This window comes from Balaenoptera borealis (genome assembly GCF_965194805.1).
Source record: "Balaenoptera borealis genome assembly, chromosome: 21".
Classification (NCBI taxonomy): Eukaryota; Metazoa; Chordata; class Mammalia; order Artiodactyla; family Balaenopteridae; genus Balaenoptera; species Balaenoptera borealis.
Window position 1 is genome coordinate 2,024,896 of NC_138880.1, and position 20,813 is coordinate 2,045,708.

Genomic DNA, 20,813 nt, shown 5'->3' on the forward strand with positions numbered 1-20,813 from the left:
GGGCAAGGCCGACTGACCCCCTGCTTTTCCTTTTCTGTTCTTTGATTATGAAAGCAGTGCATCCAGCTCAGATGTTCAGAAGGAGCTGGAGCACAGGGTGAAGGCCCTTCACCTGCCCCTCCTCACTGTCCCATCTTACTCCTGGGGATGACAGTGAGGTTCAGCCCTTTTGGATTTTTAAACCCAAGATGACACTGAACGGACAGGTACGTTTTCTGCCAGCCGCTCAAGGACAGCAGCGGCCACGTCTCGGGGCTGCCCATTTTCTGAGCCACAGACTTGGGCAGCAGTGCGCGTGAGGAGTTAGGGCTGCAGTAGAACCGACGCTTCCGGGGGCGGACACTCCACCGCGCTTTGCGGACACCAGGCACCATCCCGGCCACTCGCGTCCACCTGGGGGAGCGGAGGCGGTGTGGCCCCGTGCAGCATCTGTGTGCTCAGCCGCACAACTCTCCAGCAGAGTTTTCTCAGTTACGTGGTTTGTCCTTTAAAATTAAGGTATGGTGCGTTAAAAAGCCATAACATTTGGGTTGGCTCCCATAAGAAGAATGGATTCAGCTCTTACTCTGTCGCCCTCTAGTGTTGTGTAACCCTTAGAAGGGTCGTGTGTGATCTGTTTTCAATGTGGAAGGCTGGCTGGAGCGCAGATGTTGCATGAAATAGCAGTGCCCACCCCTCGGTCTCCCCTGCAGGGTCCACCTCCTCATCCCTCTTAACCTTGGACTTTTCTTCTCCTCTGTGCTCACTGCCAGGGTGGCCTCGTCCAGTCCCGTATCTTTATCCCCTGAACGAGCTCTGGACCTTTCTATCCCCTGCCTACCCCGCATCTTGGATGTTGAGTGTCTTCTCAGCCTGAGTGTGTCACAGACCGTCCCCTCAGCCTGCTCCTCCTTCACTGTCCCCATCACCCTGAGGACACTCCCACCCGTCCAGCTGCGTACAACACAACCCGGGAGGCATCCTTTGTTTTTGTTTTTTAATTTAATTTTTATTTTACATTTGAGTCGAGTTGATATACAATGCTGTGTTAGCTTCCGGTGTACAGCACAGTGAGTCAGTTATACATATACATGTATCCACTCTTTTTCAGATTCTTTTCCCATACAGGTCATTACAGAGTATTGAGTAGAGTTCCCTGTGCGACACAGCAGGTCCTTGTTGATTATCTATCTTGTATATAGTAGTGTGTATATGTTAATCCCAAACTCCTAATTTATCCCTCCCTGCCCAGGGAGGCACCCTTGTCATCCCCTTTCTCCACAGCCACGTTCGGTCCCTCAGCAAGTTGCAGTGTCTCCACACGCAGGAGAGACGTGGAATTTGGTCGCTCCTCGGCTTCTCCCCGGCCCTCTCCCCGCCCAGGCCTCTGTGCCTGGTACCTGGTTATCTCGGCAGCCTCCAGAGTGGGCTCTCTGCCTCCACACTTGCCCCTTCAGATGTTCTCGCACGGCAGGCAGCTCCTCCGTGTAGGGCGCCCTGTCTCATGCTAGTCCTTGCAGCGACTGAAGGCCTCTCCCAGCCTCTGCTCCCCTCCCCCTGCTCAGACACCGCAGCCCGTGGACATATCCCACCCCAGGCCCTATCCCACCCCAGGCCCTTTACCCTGCTGTCCTCCCCACCTGGGACATGGTCCACCTCCTTCCGGTTCCTGTTCAAGCCTCACCCCAGTGAGAGCTTCCCCAAGCTAGGAAAGCTGTAAACCCTTACCTGCTTAATTTTTCTCCAAAGCATATTTTACCTTCTAATATACTTTACACACTTCCTATTTATTTTCTCTCTTGTCTGCCTCCTGCACTAGAATGTAAATTTCATATGGGCAGGGATGTATTTCCGTTTTTTTAATTGACATAAGTACTTGTTAAATGAATGAAGACAGATTTGACGTTGTACTACAAAAGACCACATAAGCTAATTATCTTCTAAAATTTGTCTTAACATTTGTAATAAAGGATCACATGAATAATATATAAAGAAGTAGATATTAATAAGCGCAAAGCAAACAACCCTAGAGAAAATAGTATGAAGGACAATGAACAGACTTTCCACAGAAGAAATACTGAAATGCCCAGAGGATGAAAAGTGCTCAGTCTCATTAGTAATCAGGGAAATACAAATTGGAACAGGAAAATGTTTTTCATCCATTAGATTGGCACAGATTACCAAGATTGGTAACACCTAGTGTGGTTAAGGCTCTAGAACACAAGATTTATACACGATTGGTGAAAGTACGTGTTGGTACTTTGAAGGGTCCTGATAGTACCTCGTCTTCATTCAGTGATCCGTCTACTTCCCTAGCTTATAAAAACACTTGCAGATGTGCATAGAGATGTAAATATAAGGCTGTTCATTGTAGAATTGTTGTTACTAAGAAATAAATGGGAAATAGTTTAAATGTCCATCAAGTCTTTAAAAATAGATCACATTAGATCATATTAAATGTTTATGTAAAATGATAGAGCTGTGTAGAAAAAAGAACCTAATCCATTCTGACAGCATCTGTTCCAAATTTTATGAATTTTTATTATATCATACTTTAGTTTTAAAAAAAAAATGATCATCTGTAAAACTGAAAATATACCAGTATAAGTAGTACACCCATACTATGAAATATTATGCAGCTTTAAAAAGAATGACTTAGATCTATATATATATTAGGGAAAGATTTCTGAGGCATCTGTTAAATGAAAAAAGCCAGCTGCAATATATTTGTTATATTCCCACTTTACATAATAAACTCAAATGCTATTTTGTAAATGGATATTAATACATGTAAACGCATAGAGAAACTTCTGGGAGGTTACCAGCCAAATAGTTAACTAGTTTCCTTTGGGTTGGGAGTAAATGCAGAGGAAGGAGTTCTACTCCTTCTGTATTTGAACTTTTACCGAGAAAAGTATTCATGATTATTTTTATAATTAAAAAAAAGGTAAAGTTGGTTTCTGAGAAATGATTCTTAACCTTTAACTTGCAAATATTTAATATTGGAGGCTTCAGATATTTGTGAGAGATCCCAAAGACTAATACTACTTGATAATAAGTAGTATTTAATCTTTCATTTATCTGAGGCACAAAAATGAATTTGTCCTAAGTGAGGGTTCAGGAGGAAGTCATGAGGCCTGTAGCCGAATCTCTCCCGCGTTTCTTGTTGAATAAATGCGTAAACCGTGGCAGCTTCTCTAAAGTGATTACTGTTTTGTATGAAAAATGGGCCTGGACACCAAAGCTGTCTGCTAGTGCTGGTGCCGACCATGAGCAGGAGGGGAGCCCAAGGGAGTGATGGGTCTCAACAGAAACAGGATTTTTATATTGGAGTCAGAACTCAAATACAGTGCTGGTGCAGATCTATGGAGAGAATAAAATGTGTTCTGTATAAAAATAAATAAAATATATATTCATGAAACTTATAGACTGTAGCAGCCAGAGAAATGCGGCTTCTTAATGGAAATTATCCATAGTGAAATTTCTCAAATTCGGGTTTCTGAGAAGGTCTTGAAAGATTTCTCTTTTGAATAAACGGTCAACAGCAGTTAGAGTGTTTTTCCATTAAGGAACCTCCCTTCTCAGGCCCAAAATAAATCTTCACAGTCCTCTAGCCCACCTCCATTTGATATAATAGTTTTTAGTTCTTTTAAAAAATGTTTTAAAATATAAAAGTAATATATATTCATTCTGGAAAAGTTATACCAAAAGGTATGAAGGAAAAAAAAAGCAAATAAAGAGAACAGCAAAAATCCTTCGATTTCTATGTAATTTTGTCTTGTTTTATGCAGTTAGAACAATGGTATAAAAACCCTTTGTATCCTTTTCATTTGTAACGTTACTTTTATCTGTGAAAACCCTATCAGCGTCTGCATTTTGCTGAGCCCTGTAACCTTCCTTGAGTGGTCCTGCATAACCGGACTGCTCCCCGATTTTTGATGGATGGATAGTTTCCAGTTATGCTTTTATAAATAATGCCAGATTTTTATTCCTAGAGCTTTTTAGGTATTTCAGACTGTTGCCTTAGATTGTAGATTTTAATGTTAAAGGCTCTTGATAAATATGCCCCAAGTTGCTTTTGTAAGCTTTATTTTAACAGTGAAGAAGAGGAAGCCAGAGGGACACAGCCTACGAGGAGCCACCTGGTGCAGTGGAGTCCTGACCTGGATCCTGTTTTCTCTTCTGCAACCTTCTGCCTTCCCTTTGGGGACTCGAGCAGAAGATCAGTGGTTCTTATTTCTTTTTTTTTAAATACCACTTTATTTATCTGTTTATTTATCTATTTATCTATGTATGTATGTATCTATCTATCTCTCTAAGCCGCACAGCTCACGGGGTCTTAGTTCCCTGACTAGGGATTGAACCCGGGCCCATGACAGTGAAAGCGCAGAGTCCTAACCACTGGACTGCCAGGGAATTCCCCAGTGGTTCTTCTTTGCCAGCTGATAGAAATGGGAGTCCAAGGCCGTACGGTACAGCTGCTCCTCTGCCAGCTGTGTGCCAGGACAGCAGGTCCAGTGTGTGCCACTTCAGCTCCTGCTGTTACAGCTGAAGTCACAGAAAACCACGGACCGTGTGAAAATGTGTTCTTTACGTAGGGTCGTTCCTGTTTGTGGTTTGCTCTGACACCTTTTAAAGCGAATGGTGGCGTTGTGTGTGATGGGCTGGCTGGCCTCGGTCCCTGTGTGGGGTTTTCCAGCTCTTCACTCACCACTTTTCCAGCCTTCTCCTGCCCCGCCCCCGCTTCGTGCTGCCCTGCTTTGGTCTGTCTGCTGCTTCCTGCCTTTGTTCGTGCCGTCGTCCCCTCTCCTGGGCGTGCCCCCCGTTCTCCACAGCTGGCCTGCGAGCCCCGTCATCCCGCAGACCAGCTTCCAGGACATTCCCGCGGGCTCTCCCGACAGCCCTCAGCACCCGGACCAGCTGCCCAGCCTCCTCCGCGCTGGGCCTTCGCCCTGACAGGGCGTTTGCCTCGCCCGGCGTCTGGTCCGGCTTATGAGCAAGTCTTTGGAACAGTCTGTGCCTCGCTAATGTCTGTGTCCTCTGCACCACGTCTGACCCTGAGAGGCATTTTCCGTGTGGCTTCCCGGCTCACCAGCTGGCAAGGGTTCCGGGTTGACATTCCCTGTGGCTTTGTTCCAGGTGTTTCTGTCCGAGTGGAAGGAACGCAAGGTGGCTCTGTCGCGGCTCACCAGGCTGGAGGTAAGAGACGACTTCCTGCATGGACTGCGGATGCTGAAGTCGTTGCAGAGTGAGCACGTGGTCACGCTGCTGGGCTACTGTGAGGATGACAATAGCATCCTCACCGAGTACCACCCCTTAGGCTCCCTGAGCAGCCTGGAGGCGACGCTGAACCTCTCCAAGTACCGGAGCACGAACACGTGGCAGCACAGGCTGCAGCTGGCCCTGGGCTACGTGGCCATCATCGACTTCCTGCACCGCAGCCCCCTGGGCACGCTGGTCATGTGCGACTCCAGCGACCTGCCCAAGACGCTGTCCCAGTACCTGCTGACCGCCAACTTCAGCATCGTGCTCAACGACCTGGACGCCCTGCCCCTGGTGAACCGCAGCACCGGGGCCCTGGTGAAGTGCGGCCACCGGGAGCTTCGCGGGGACTTCGTGGCCCCAGAGCAGCTGTGGCCCTACGGAGAGGACATGCCTTTTCACGACGACCTCATGCCCGCGTATGACGAGAAGATCGACATCTGGAAGATTCCAGATGTCTCCAATTTCCTTCTGGGGCACGTAGAAGGGAGCGACATGGTCCGATTCCACTTGTTTGATATTCACAAGGCGTGTAAGAGCCAGACGCCTGCAGAGAGACCCACCGCTCAGGACGTCCTGGACACTTACCAGAAGGTTTTGAATCTACTCAGAGACACCGCGACGTCTCAGACAAGAGAGATGCTGTAAAGACCAGTGCAGTCGGTGAGGTGCGGGAGTCAAGGATCGGATGGAAGAGTTACAGTGGTTCCGCTTTGACGGGGAGGTTTCTGCTGCTTTGCCCCGTGGTTCTTCCTCTCCATCCGTGGGCACAAGTGAGCGGCTCCCTATCCTGGCCGCCTGGCAGGAGTTACTAAGCCAGAGCAAACCGGGCTTGATGGGAGCCTGGCTTCAGGCGAAGGTGCAGAGAAGCAGCGAGTCTGGCCAGTATCTGGAGGAAGTAACAAAAATGGAGCTACAAAGAGGCTTCCCTAACACCTAAATGTATAAGCTTGTAAGAAATGTGTGTAGAGAGGTTTTTAAATTGCAGTGTACGGAAGAAACAAGCTGTAGTACTCGCTTTTTTAGGTGAGTATTTGCGGTGTATTTCACTGGTACTGATGAGGCATCTCTACCATTTCAAATGATTGCTCTGTGAAGCTCCTGTGCCATTCCCTTCCCAGCGAGCTTGCATGCTCTTTGAAATTTTGAATGGATAAGGAACATTTAAAATATCAAGTATGATGGAGATTATATCTATGTTACTGCCTTGGATGGTGCTTGTGAAATTCCTATTTACCTTCCAGCTGGATTTTCTGTGTCCAAAATTAATGATTGTGAACATTTTATATCAACAGTATCTGTCACTCATTACCAGAAGGCGTCAAACCCTTGCACTTGACTCGCATGATTGAATCCTTCAAATAGCTCTTTCCTTGGTCACTGTCATCCTCGCTTGCAGGGGATGATGGATTTGGTGCATAGCCATCATCACCAGTAAGGGGGTTAAAGCTGGCACTGAGGGGCAAAGACGCCGTGCAGCTGACTGCCTGCCCCTGGCTTGCACAGGCCTCACAGTCACGGGAGTCACAGGGAGCTGGGCCCGACCCACAGGCTCTGACGCAGTCTGTCTGGGTGGAGTCCGAGACTTCGCATTTCTCACTGGCTTCCAGGTGATGCTGGTGCTGCCAGTCTGGGGACCACATTTCGAGAACCACTGTCCTTAACTGTCAGGGAGGGCAGCCCAGGCAGTAGGATAGGGAGTATTGTCAGTATTATCCCTGTTCTACTGCTGTGGTTGATCAGGCCCTGTGGGTCCTATGGTTGGTCAGAGAATACGCTTGCCCAGAGTATATTAACTGCTGCTTTTTGTTATAAAAATGCTGCCAGAACCCACTAGGACGTCTGTAATCAAAAGGATGGACAATTACAAGTGTTGGTGAGGATGTAGAGAACTGGAGCCATCGTACACTGCTGGTGGGAATGCCAAGTGTTCCAGCTGCCTTGGGAAACAGTCTGGCAGTTCCTCAAAAAGTTAAAAATAGAGTTGCCATGACCCAGCTGTTCCACTCCCCAGTATTCACCTGAGAGAACTGAAAACATGGCCATAAAAGAACTTGTACATGAATGTTCATAGCAGCATTATTCATGATAGACAAAAGATGAAAATAACCCAAATGTCCATCCACTGGTGAATAGATAAAGAAAACAAAGAAAATGTGGTCCATCCATTCAATGAGGTGTCGTTCAGCCACGAAAAGGAAGGAAGTACTGATACATGCTCCGACACGGATGAATATGCTAAGTGAAGGAAGCTGTCACAAAAGACCACATTTGTATGATTCCACTTATATGAAATGTCCAGCATCGACAAACCCATAGACACAGAAAGTAAATTAGTAGTTTCTAGAGGCTGGCAGGGGCTTGGGGCTGAAGAATGGGGAGTGCTTGCTAATGGGTACAGGGTTTCTTTGGGAGTGATGAAAATGTCCAGAAATTATGCAGTGGTGATGGTTGCACAACTCTGAATATACTAAGTAACACTGAATTGTACAAAAACGGAACAAGTCTATGGTATGTGAATTATATCTCAATAAAGCTGGAAACCCCCCACCTCTGCCACAAGACCATGTACCGCTTATGACCCTTTTCACTTGGCGTAGTAGTTACTCTGTGGAGTTGCTGAGTTGAAATCACCCTGTTCGTGTTGTGACTCTGGTTTGAGGGTTTTCTTGGTTTGGGGACTTTGCATTGGGAGCAAAACTTTGTTTCACATGAATTTGTTTTTAACTATTGATGGTAGAGCTCAAATGGACAGCATGGTGTAGGGGAGGGGACACGGGCAGGATCAGGAGACCTGAGGTACAGCCCCAGCTCTGCCTCTGACTCCTGTGTGGCCTCAGACAAACCCATTTCTGAATGAGAGAGCTGGTGAGAGGCATTTCCAACTTCTGCTCTGCCTCTGAGTTCTCCCTGATGCTTTATCATGCCAGTGCCAGACACCAAACTGGACCTGGCCCTTCAGGTTCAATTTTCAGTACCAACAGAACTGCAAAATCATAAGAGGAACTTACATTCTCACTAAAACCTAGGTGAGTTCATTGCCCACATATTCAGCAAAAGTATAATCAGGAGAAAAGGCAGATGAGGTGAGCCATTCTCAAAGCACAGCCCAGGATTTAGTGGTCTCTCTGCTAACCTTATTCCAAGTATTTTTTTAAAAAAGTCACCATGGGGACATCACTGGAGGTCCAGTGGTTAAGACTCTGCACTTCCACTGCAGGGGGCAAGAGTTTGATCCCTGGTCAGGAAACTAAGATCCCGCATGCCGTGTGGCGCGGCCAAAAAAATATATATATATCATCACTACCATGTGGTTTATAGTGTGCTTTCTGTTTATCTCATGTGATGCTACAAACACTCCAAGCTTCTGAGAGCCTCCAGGGATTGTAAATTGTTCAGCAGAGACAGGACACATGAGTGTTCTTAAAACGAGGCACATGAGGTGGGAGTGGGGTGGAAAGCTTATCTGATACAGGACGTGTTAAAAACGTCCTCTATGTAGCCACCCTTCCCCCCATTATTTTAAAAATAAATGTCGCTCAGTTTCAGTTATCACTATTCTCATATGACTTTTAATCATTTAACACAGGGGTCCCCGACCCTGGGGCCACAGACCAGTACAAGTCCGTGGCCTGTTAGGAACCGGGCCGCACAGCAGGAGGTGAGTGGCAGGCAAGCGAAGCTCCATCTGTATTTACAGCCGCTCCCCATCGCTCGCATTACCGCCTGAGCTTCACCTCCTGTCAGATCAACAGTGGCATTAGATTCTCATAGGAGCGCGAACCCTACTGTGAACTGCGCATGCGAGGGATCTAGGTTGTGCGCTCCTTATGAGAATCTAATGCCTGATGATCTGAGGTGGAGCTGAGGCGGTGACGCTAGCACTGGGGAGCGGCTGCAGATACAGATCATCATTAGCAGAGAGGTTTGGCTGCACAGAGACCATGATAAATCAATTGCTTGTGGACTCAGATCAAAACCCTATCAGTAAGTGGCAAGTGAAAACTACGCTGCTTCTGGTGGCAGGCTTTATAGTGGCAAGTGAGTTGATGGTACTTCAATCGTACAGCTGCATCTGATGGTGGGCTTTAAGTCAGAATCCGACACTTATTTTAGTCCGTGTGTGGCCCGCCCATTATTTTATTTACCACTTCCATCCATGCCTCTTTCCTGCACTGCACACTTGTCTCAGTCACAGTTTTGGTAAGCCCGCAAGCTAACCCTAGCCAAAATGAGTAAAAAACAAACATCACTGGAGAGCTTCTTTGAAAAGGTGGAAAGACCCAATGATGAGACAACAGAAGACTCCAAGACTGCCAACAAAAAGAAAGCTGCATTTAGAAAAAAATACCAAGAGTCCTACTTAAATTACGGGTTCATTGCAACAGGTGATTCACATTCTCCAAGCCTGCTTTGTATAATATGTGGTGATGGGCTATCCAACGAAAGCATGAAACCTTCAAAACAGCTTCACCACATGGAGACCAAGCACCCTGCATTAAAAGACAAGGCTTTGGGGTTTTTCAAAAGAAAAAAAAATGAATACAAAGAACAGAAGTTCAGTTATTGAAGTCCATCACTTCATCAAATGTGTCTGCACTGAGAGCATCATACTTCGTGGCTAACCGCGTTGCTAAAGCTAAGAAGCCCTTTACTATTGGTGAAGAGTTGATCCTGCCTGCTGCTAAGGACGTTGGTCGTGAACTTTTAGGAGAGGCTGCAGTTCAAAAGGTGGCACGTGTTCCTCTTTTGGCTGGCACCGTAACTAGAAGAATTGATGAAATAGCAGAGGATATTGAGGCACAATTGTTAGGATAAATGAGTCACCAAGGTACGCAATCCAGGTTGACAAGTCTACCAATGTTGACAACAAGGCAACAACGCCTGTCTTTGTGTAATATATTTTTCAGGAGGATGTGCATGAGGATATGTTACGTGCACTTTTGTTGCCAGCCAACATCACAGCTGCAGAACTATTCAAGTCTTTGAATGATTACATATCAGGAAAACTGAATTGTTCATTTTGTGTCGGTATATGCACGGACGGAGTGGCTGCCATGACTGGACGGCTTTCTGGTTTCACTACTCAGGTCAAAGAGGTCACTTCTGAATGTGAGTCTACGCACTGTGTCACCCATAGAGAAATGCAGGCTAGCCGAAAAACGTCACCTGAACTTAACAACGTTTTGCAGGATGTGATTAAAATTATCCGCCACATTAAAGTACATGCCCTTAACTCACGTCTGTTCACGCAGCTCTGTAAGGAGATGGACACAGAGCACACACGTCTTTTCTTATACACAGAAGTGAGATGGCTTTCTAAGGGTAGATCACTGGCCAGAGTTTTTGAGTTATGAGAGCCGCTCCAGAGATTTCTTTTAAAAAAACAGTCACCACTGGCAGCACATTTCAGTGACATCGAATGGGTCGCAAAACTTGCTTACTTGTGTGACATATTCAACCTGCTCAAAGAACTCAGTCTGTCACTTGAGGGGAGAAAGACAACTGTGTTCAAGTTGGCATGCAAAGCCAAACTGGAATTATGGGGGCAACGAGTGAACATTGGGATTTTTGACGTTTCAAACATTAGCAGAGATTTTGAAAGAGACTGAGCCAGGGCCTTCTTTCTCCCAGCTGGTGCATGATCACCTGTCTCAGCTTTCAAAAGGGTTTGAGCATTACTTCCCAACCACAAAAGACCCCCGAACTGGGAAGGAATGGATTCGTGACCCATTTGTGAGTAAACCAGGTGAATCGACTTTGTCGGTGCTAGAAGAGGATCAGCTGCTTGAGACCGCAAATGATGGTGGCCTTAAAAGTATGTTTGAGACAACTTCAAATCTCCGTACGTTCTGGATTAAAGTCAAGGCAGAATATCCTGAGATTGCCACAAAAGCACTGAAAAGCCTGCTTCCATTTCCAACATCCTTTCTTTGTGAAGCAGGGTTTTCTGCAGTGACAGCAACCAAAACGAGATTATGGAGTAGACAGGACATAAGCAACACACTTCAAGTGTCACTGTCTCCTATCACCCCCAGATGGGACCATCTAGTTGCAGAAAAACAAGCTCAGAGCTTGCACTGATTCTGCATTATGGTGAGTTGTATAATTATTTCATTATATATTACAATGTAATAATAATAGAAATAAAGTGCACAATAAATGTAGTGCTCTTGAAACATCCCAAAACCATCCCCCCGGCCCCGGGCTGTGGAAGAATTGTCTTCCATGAAACCGGTCCCTGGTGCCAAAAAGGTTGGGGACTGGTGATTTAATGGTAATTTAAAATGTGAAACCAAGGCATCCCCAATGTTCTGTATACCTCACCTACACACACACCTAACCCATGGCTGGATCCCTGTGTACACCCCAGAGGGTGGTGAGAGTGAACCTTTGCAGATGCCTGGTGAGCACGTGCAGAAATCCTGACTCTGCAGGATTGGGAGAAAGTACACAGATTTGAACATTCAGCAGTGCCCAAGGGAAAGCAAACAGGAGGCTGTCAGCACTCAGCCTAGCTTTGTAGGATAAAGAGAAGGCAGAGAATCTTAAGAATTTCCCCCTAGGAGGGATCAAGAAATATGTAACAGGCATATCCATAGAAAAGTTCTGGAAGAGCCTCAGAATCCCTGGCAGAACTGACAGAAGGTATTTCTCCTCCAAAGCCAATCACTAAAGACTGGAATAGATGGCTGCCTCTTCAAATGTGAAGATGGCCATTCAACACTTCATGGGACATGAAAAATAAAGGAACATGATAATTTTTCAGTAACTGATCCCAAAGGAGTGGAGATCTGTGATTTGCCAGATAAGGAATTCAAATTAGTCGTTATAAAGAAGTTCAGCAGGCTACAAGAAAACAGAAGACAATTCAATGAAATAAGAAAAATAATACATGAATAAAACAAGAAGTTTAACAGAGAGCTAGAACTCATAAAAGAGAGCCAAGCAAATTCTGGAGCTGAATTCTACAACGAATGATATGAAAAGTGCAATAGAGACCAACAGCAGAGTTGATCAAGCAGAAGAATCTCAGTAATACAGCAAGTTGAAGACATGTCATTTGTTCTCTATCTCAGTAAGACAGGAAGTTGAAGACAAGTCATTTGAAATTATTCACTCAGGGAAGAACAAGTAAAAGGAATGAAAACGAGTGAAGAAAGCCTGCGTGAATTATGGATACCATCAAAAGAGACAGTCTAGGCACTATTGGAGTCCCAGAAGAAGAAGAAAGGGAAAAGGGGGCAGAAAGTTTACTTTAAAAAATAATGGCTTAGAACTCCCCAAATCTGGGGAGAGATTTGGACATTCAGGTTCACGAATCTCATAGGTCCCCCAAAAGATTGTTGAATCTTTTTGTTTTGAATCTTCTCTAAGACATTAAAATAAAGCTGTCTAAAATCATAAAGATAAAAAGAGAATTTTTAATGCAGCAAGAGAAAAAAAAAAAGTCCTCACATACAAGGGAACCCCCATAAAGCTATCAGAGAATTTCCCAACAGAAATCTTGCAGGCCAGGAGAGAGTGGAATGATATATTCAAAGTGTTGAAAGAAAAAAACTGCCAACCTAGAATACTTTACCTAGGAAAGCTGTCCTCCAGAAATGAAGGAGAGATAAAGACTTTCCCAAACAAACAAAAGCTGAGGGAAGTCATCACCACTAGACATGCCTCACAAGAAATGCAGGAAGGAGCTCTTCAAGCTGAAATTAAAGGATGCACATTAGTGACATGAAAGCATATTAAAACATAAATCACCCTGGTAAAAGTATGTACATATCAAATTTAAAATATTCTGATACTGTATATGGTGGTTTGTTAATCACTAAAGTTTATTATAAAGGTTAAAGGACAAAAGTATTAAAATAACTATAGCCACAATAATTAATTAATTAATTAATTATTTGGTTGCGCCATGTCTTAGTTGTGGCACGTGTGCCCTTAGTTACAGCTCACGGGCTCCTCATTTGCGACATGTGGGCTCCCTAGTTGTGGCAGGCAGTCTCCTTAGTTGTGGCAGCAGGGCTCCTTAGTTGTGGCTCTCTGGCTCTTTAGTTGTGACATGTGAACTCTTAGTTGCAGCATGTGGGATCTAGTTCCCTGACCAGGGATCAAACCCGGGCCCCCTGCATCGGGAGTGAGGAGTCTTAACTACTGCACCACCAGGGAAGTCCCACAATAATTTATTAATTGATACAGAATATAAAAGGATGTGAAATGTGACATCAAAAGTAAAATGGGAGAAGAAAATAAAAGGGTAGAGTTTTTATATGCAATCAAATTTAAGTTGTTACCAGCTTAAAAAGACTGTTATAACTATAAGATGCTTTATGTAAGCTTTACAGTAACCACAAAGCAAAAACCTACAGTAGATACACAAAAGATAGAAGAGAATCAAAGCATACCACTATTGAAAATTACTAATTCACAAAGGAAGACAGTGAACCAGGAAGACAGGAACTATAAAGCATCCAGAAAACAATAAGATGGTATTAATAAGTCCTTACTATCAATAATTATTTTAAATATAAATGGATTAAATTCTCCAATCAAAAGGAACAAAGTGGCTGAAGGGATAAAAAGCAAGACCCAACTTTATGCTGCCTACAAGAGACTCACTTCCATTTTAAGAACACACATAGACTCAAAGTGAAGGGATGGAAAAAGATATTCCATGCAGATGGAAACCAAAGGAGAGCAGGGATAGCTATACTTATATTAGACAAAATAGGCTTAAATCAGAAACTGTAATAAGAGAAAAAGAAATTCATTATATAATGATAGAGGAGTCAACTAATCAGGAGGGTATAACAATCGTAAATATATATGCACCCAACAATGGAGCACCTAAATATTTTATCAAATGCTCCCAGCTCTGAAGGGAGAAATAGACAACAATACAATAATAGTTAGAGCCTTCAATGCCCCACTTTCAACAATGGACATATCATCCAGACAAAAAATCAAGAAAGAAACATTGGATTTGAACTATACTTTAGACCAAATCAATCTAACAGATATATATAGAACATTCCACCCAACAGCAGCAGAATACACATTTTCCTCAAGCACACATGAAACATTCTCCAGGATAGATTATATTGTTAGGTCACAAAACGAGTATTAACAAATTTGAGAAGATTGAAATCATACCAACCATCTCATCTCATTTTCTTACCAAAATGGTATGAAACTAGAAATCAGTAACAGGAGGGTGAAAACAAAGGGAACAGAAACCAATGAAATAGAAAACAAATGGACAACAGAGAAAATTCACAAATGTGTGGAAATGAAACAACACACTCCTCTTTGTTTTGTTTATGGTTTCCTTTTCTGTGCAAAACTCTTAAGTTTAATTAGGTCCCGTTTGTTTAATTTTGTTTTTATTTTCATTACTCAAGGAGATGGCTTGAAAAAGATATTGCTGCAATTTATGTCAAAGGGTGTTCTGCCTATGTTTTCCTCTAAGAGTTTTATAGTATCTGGCCTTACATTTAGGTCTTTAATCCATTTGAGTTTATTTTTGTGTATAGTGTTAGAGAATGTTCTAAACAACACACTCCTGAACAAGCAATGAGTCACAGAAGAAATCAAAAGGGAAATTTTTAAAAATTCCTTGAGACAAACAAAAATGAAAACACACTATACCAAAACTTACAGATGTAGCAAAAGCAGTTCTAAGAGGGAAGCATATGTATAGTGATAAATGTCTACATTAAGAAAAAATAGATCTCAAATACACAACCTAACTTTACACCTGAAAGAACTAGAAAAAAAATAAACTAAGCCTAAAAGTTAGCAGAAGGAAGGATATAACAAAGATCAGAGCAGAAATAAATGAAATAGAGAACAGGAAGTCAATAGAAAAGGTCAATGAAACTAAGATCTGATTTTTTAAAAAATATAAACATGGACAAACCTTTAGCTAGACTAAGAAAGAGAGAGGACTCAAATAAATAGAAATGAAAGAGAAGATATTCCAACTGTAACACAGAAATAAAAAGCATCATAAGAGATTACTATGAAGAATTGTATGTTAACAAATTTTATAACCTAGAATAAATGGATAAATCCCTGGCACATATAACCTACCAAGACGGAATCATGAAGTAATAGAAAACCTGAACAGACTAACAAGTAGGAGATTGAATCAGTATCAAAAACCTCCCAGCAAGGAAACGCCCAGGACCTATAGTCTTTACTGGTGAATTCTACTAAATATGTAAAGAAAAATTAATACCAACCCTTCTCAAACTTTCAAAATACTGAAGATCAGGGAACACTTTCAAACTTATTTTATGAGACCAGCATTACACTGATACCAAAGCCTTCTTGGACACTACAAGAAAAGAAAACTACAGGCCAATATCCCTAAAGAATATATGAACATGAACCAAGGATGGTTCATTCAACATACTCTAATCAATCAATGAGATGCATCACATTAACAGAATGAAGGATAAAAATCATAGAATCATCTCAATACATGCAGAAAAAGAATTTGACAAAATTCAACGTCCTTTCATGATTAAAAACTCTCAATAATAAGGGATAGAAATAATGTACCTCAACATAATAAAGGCCATATATGACAAGCCTACAGCTAACATCATATTCAACAGTGAAAATCTGAAAGCTTTCTCTCTAACATCAGGAAAAAGACAGGAATTTCCACTCTCACCACTTCTATTCAACATAGTACTAGCTAGAGTAATTAGGCAACAAAAAGAAATAAAAGGTATCCAAGTTCTTAAAGAAGTAAAAATGTCTGTTTACAAATGACAGGATTCTATATATAGAAGACCCTAGACTCCACCAAAAAAAAAAAAAATGTTAGAACTAATACATGAATTCGATGAGGTTGAAGGATACAAAATCAATATACAAAAATCAGTTGCTTTTCTATATGTTAACAACAAATTATCAGAAATAGAAATTTAAAAAACAATTCTATTTACAATAGCATTAAAAACAATATTTAAGAATAAATTTATCCAAGAAGATGAAAGATATATATGCTGAAAGCTATAAGACAGTGATGTAAAAATTGAGGGAGACACAAATGAATGGAAGGATAGCCCATGTTTATGGACCGGAAGAATTAATATTGTTAAAATGTCCATACCACCAAAGACAGTCTGCAGATTCAGTGCAATTCCTATCAAAATTCCAATGACATTTTTCACAGAAATAGGAAAAACAGTCCTAAAATTTGCTTGGAATCATAAAAGACTGAATAGCCAAAGCAGTCTTGAGAAAGAAGAACAAAGGTGGAGGCATCACAATTCCTGATTTCAAAGTACTGTATTACAAATCTAAAGTATGGTACTGGTATTAAAAGTAGACACAGGCCAATGGAACAGATCTGAGAGCCTTTTATAAACCTTGATTTTGTCAGGAGTGCCAAGAATACTTAATGGGAAAAGGATAGTCTCTTCAATAATGGTGTTTGGAAAACTGGATATCTACATGCAAAAGAATCAAACTGGACCCCTATTTTATAACATTCACAAAAGTTAACTCAAAATGGATAAAAGACTTAGAATGTAAGACCTGAAACTGTAAAACTCCTAGAGGAAAACATAGGTAAAAAGCTCCTTGATGTTGGTCTTAGCAATGATTTTTTTATATGACACCTAAAACCTCAGGCAACAAAAGCAAAAATAGACACCTGGGACTACATCAAATTAAACAGTGTCTGTACAGCAAAGGAAACAAAATGAAAAGGCAACCTATGGAATGGGAGAAAATATTTGTAAACAATATATCTGGTGGGTTAATATCCAAAATATATAAAGAACTTGTGCAACTCAATAGCAAAGAAACAAATAATTCAATTTTAAAATGGGCAGAATAGACATTCTTCCAGAGCAGACATACAAATGGCCAACAGGTACACAAAAAGTGCTCAACATCACTAATCACCAGGGAAATGCAAATCAAAACTACAATGAGATATCACCTCACACCTGTTAATATGGCTTTTATAAAAAAGACAACAGATAACAAGTGTTGTCCAGGCTGTGGAGAAATTGTGCACTGTTGGCAGGAATGTCAGCTGGTACAGCCATTATGGAAAGCAGTATAGAGGTTCCTCAAAAAAATTTAAAATAGAGCCGTATGATCCAACAATCCCACATTTGGGAATATATCTGAAGTAAGTGAAATCAGTCTCTCAAAGAGATATTTGCACTCCTATGTTTATTGTAGCATTATTCACAATAGCCAAGGTATAAAAGCAAACTAAGTGTAAGGACGGTGTGACAGAAAATATGCATACACAAAAAACATTATTCAGCCATGAGAAAAAAGAAAATCCTGCCATTTGCAACAGCATGTATGAAACTAGAGGACATTATGCTAAGTGAAATTAGGCAGACAAAGAAAGATAAATACCGCATGATCTCACTTATCTGTGGAATTAAAAAAAAAATTAAACTCATAGAAAGAGAACAGAATGGTGGTTACTAGGGGCCGGGGAGTGAAGGAGATGGGAAGATTCCAGTCAAAGGGTACAAATCTTCAGTTGTAAGATGGATAAGCTCTGGGAATCTAGTGTACAGCATGGTGACTATAGTTAATGTGTGTGTACTCTAGATTTTTGAAGAGTAGACCCTAGGCATTGTCTCTACAAAAAACAGTAACTGTGAGGAGATGGGTGTATTAAATAACCTGATTTCACACAGTATACTATGTCAAATCATCATGTGGTACCCTGTTAATAGATACAATTTTATTTGTCAATTATTCCTCAGTAAAGCTGAGAAAAAATTGAGAACATTTTCATCATCTCAAAACCCTTGATACCCATTAGCTCTCATCCCCTATCCTCCCATCCCTCCCCCAACCCCAGCCCTAAACAACCACTGATCTACTTTCTATCTGTATAGATTTCTCTATTCTGGACTTTCATATGAATGGAATCCTATAATATGTGAACTTTTGTGTCTGGTTTCTTTCACTTAGCATAATGTTTTCAAGGTATATCCAAGCTGTAGCATGTATCAGTACTTCATTCCTCTTTAGAGCTGAGTAATATTCCAGTGCATGGATAAATACTGCATTTTGTTTTATCCCTTAGTCCACTGATGGACATTTGGGTTGTTTCCACTTTGGGCTATTATGAATAATGCTGATATAAGCATTTGTGTTTTCATTTCTCTTCTTATATACCCAGGAATGGAACTATCGGGTCTTTTGGTAACTCTAGGTTTAATCATTTGAGGAACTGCCATTAAACAGACTATTTTTCAAAGCATCTGCACTTTTACATTCCCATCAGCAATGTATGAGGGTTCTGATTTCTCTACATTATCCTTTGGATCATAACTCTCCTAATGGGTGGGAAGTGGTATCTGATGATGGTTTTTCTTTGGGGTGGGTTTACTTTTATATATTTTTAGATGAGTCTTCTGATACTTGGAATTTGAGTGTCCTTACTGTTAAAATCAGTCTCACAGAGGCTCTATTTCTTATATGTGAAATAGGAAATGACAATAACTTTCTTCTAGAGTGGTTTTCCCACTTTTTAAATTATAGTAAAATATAAATAAAATTTGCTATATTTAAGTGTGCAGTTCAGTGGCATTAAGTACATTCACAATGTTGTGCAACCACCACTACTGTCCATCTTCAGAACTTTTTCATCTTCCTCGAGGGAAACTCTTTATCCATTCAACATTAACTCCCCATATTCACCAACCCGCCCTGCTCCCACCCCAAGTGCCTGGCAGCCACCATAATGCTGCTATGAACATGGGTGTACAAATATCTGTTCTGAGTCCCTGCTTTAAATTCTTTTGGGCATATACCCAAAAGTGGAATTCCTAGATTATGTGGTAATTTTATGTTTGATTTTTTAAGGAACCGCCATACTGTTTTCTACAGTGGCTGTACCATTTTACATTCCCACCAGCAATTACACAAGGGTTCCAGTTTCTCCACATCCTCATCAGCACTCGTTATTTCCCCTTTTTCTTTTCTTTTTTTTTTTTCAATAGTAGCATTCTAATGGATGTGAAGTGGTATTTTATTGTGGTTTTGATTTGTATTTCCCTAATGATTAGTGATGTTGGGCATCTTTTCCTGTGTTTATTGGCCATTTGTATATCTTTGGAGAAATGTCTATTCAAGTCCCGTGCCCATTTTTGAATCAGGTTGTTTGATTTTGTTGTTAAGTTGTAGATGCTCTTTATAAATACTGGATATCAATCCCTTATCAGATATATGATTTGCAAATATCTTCTGCCATTCCATGGTTGCCTTTTCACTGTTGATGGTATCCTTTGATGCACAAAAGTTTTTAATTTTAATGAAGTCCAATTTATCTATCTTTTCTTTTGTTTTCTGTGCTTTGGTGTCATGTCCAAGAAATCATTGTTAAATCTATTATCATGAAGTGTTCCCTTCTGAGACTTATAGTGTTAGCTCTTGGATCCATTTTGAGTTAACTTTTATATACAGGGTCCAACTTATTTTTTACATGTTGCTATCCAGTTTTCCCAACATCACTTGTTGAAAACACTGTACTTTCCCCATTGAATGGTCATGGCACCCTTGTCTAAAACCACTTGGCCTTATATGTGAGAGTTTATTTCTGGGTTCTCCATTCTATTCCTTCAGTCTATTTCTCTTTCTTTATGACTCAGTATCATATTGTTTTGATTACTATAGCTTTGTAGTAAGTTTTGAAATTGAGTATGTGAGACCATATAAATTTTAGATGTTTTTTTCTATCTGCAAAAAACACCATTGGGATTTTGATGAAAATTGCATGGAATCTGTAGATTGCTTTTGGGTGTTATTGACATATTAACAGTATTAAGTCTTCCAGTGAACAGGAACAGCCTACCCTGTTCCTTCATGAACAGGGCACTCACTGTGCATTTGATGTGTATTTTCCTGATGACTAATGATATTGAGCATCTTTTCATGTCCTTATTGGCTATTTGTATATCTTCCTTGGAGAAATGCCTATTCAGATCCTCTGCTCATTTGTTTTCTATGCCCATTGTTTTTTGTTTGCTTGTTTGTTTTTTTGATGCTTGCTTTTAAAGTTTATTGACAACTGTTTGGTCCCAACACACAAAACAGCACTTGAACCACAGAAAAAGTGTTCAAACAAAGTAGACAGTTAAGAAAAACATCTCTTCCCCCAAGCTCAATCCAAACAGTGCAAGATGGGAAATGGGGTTTTGGTGATAACTTTTGTCTTTTTTTAAACAGATAAAGCTAATCTGGTATATCTTTCCACCCAGAAATAAAGAATTTCACTGTTTTAATTCTCATACATCATTTTGTCACATCATTCAATTAAGCCTCTAGATAAAAAAAAATGGATAGCAATTGGACTGGCCATTGTGGAGTACATTATGAACACAACGAGCTTTGCTGTATTCTCACATCTTCAAACAGCAATTTTTGGAGTCACACACGCGTCCCAGGCTGACTGGTGACTCCAGTGAATGATTCAACCACACCCACACCACAGCACACAACTCTAGTCTCTTCTTTGTCTGTTGCCCAAAGAAGCTGCTCTTTGAGGCTCTTCCTAGTAACTTGTCATGGTGCCT

General features: G+C 41.5%; 1 protein-coding gene across 1 annotated transcript in view; it reads left to right on the top strand.

Moving 5' to 3' along the window:
- Positions 1–20,401, top strand: part of POMK (protein O-mannose kinase) — a 30,815-nt gene extending 10,414 nt beyond the window's left edge. Inside the window, exon 5 of the mRNA XM_082374882.1 lies at positions 5,119–20,401. Within this exon, the coding sequence (XP_082231008.1) occupies positions 5,119–5,889 (771 nt within the window). The 3' untranslated portion in view covers positions 5,890–20,401. The remainder of the gene's footprint in view (positions 1–5,118) is intronic.
- Positions 20,402–20,813: the final 412 nt, after the last annotated feature.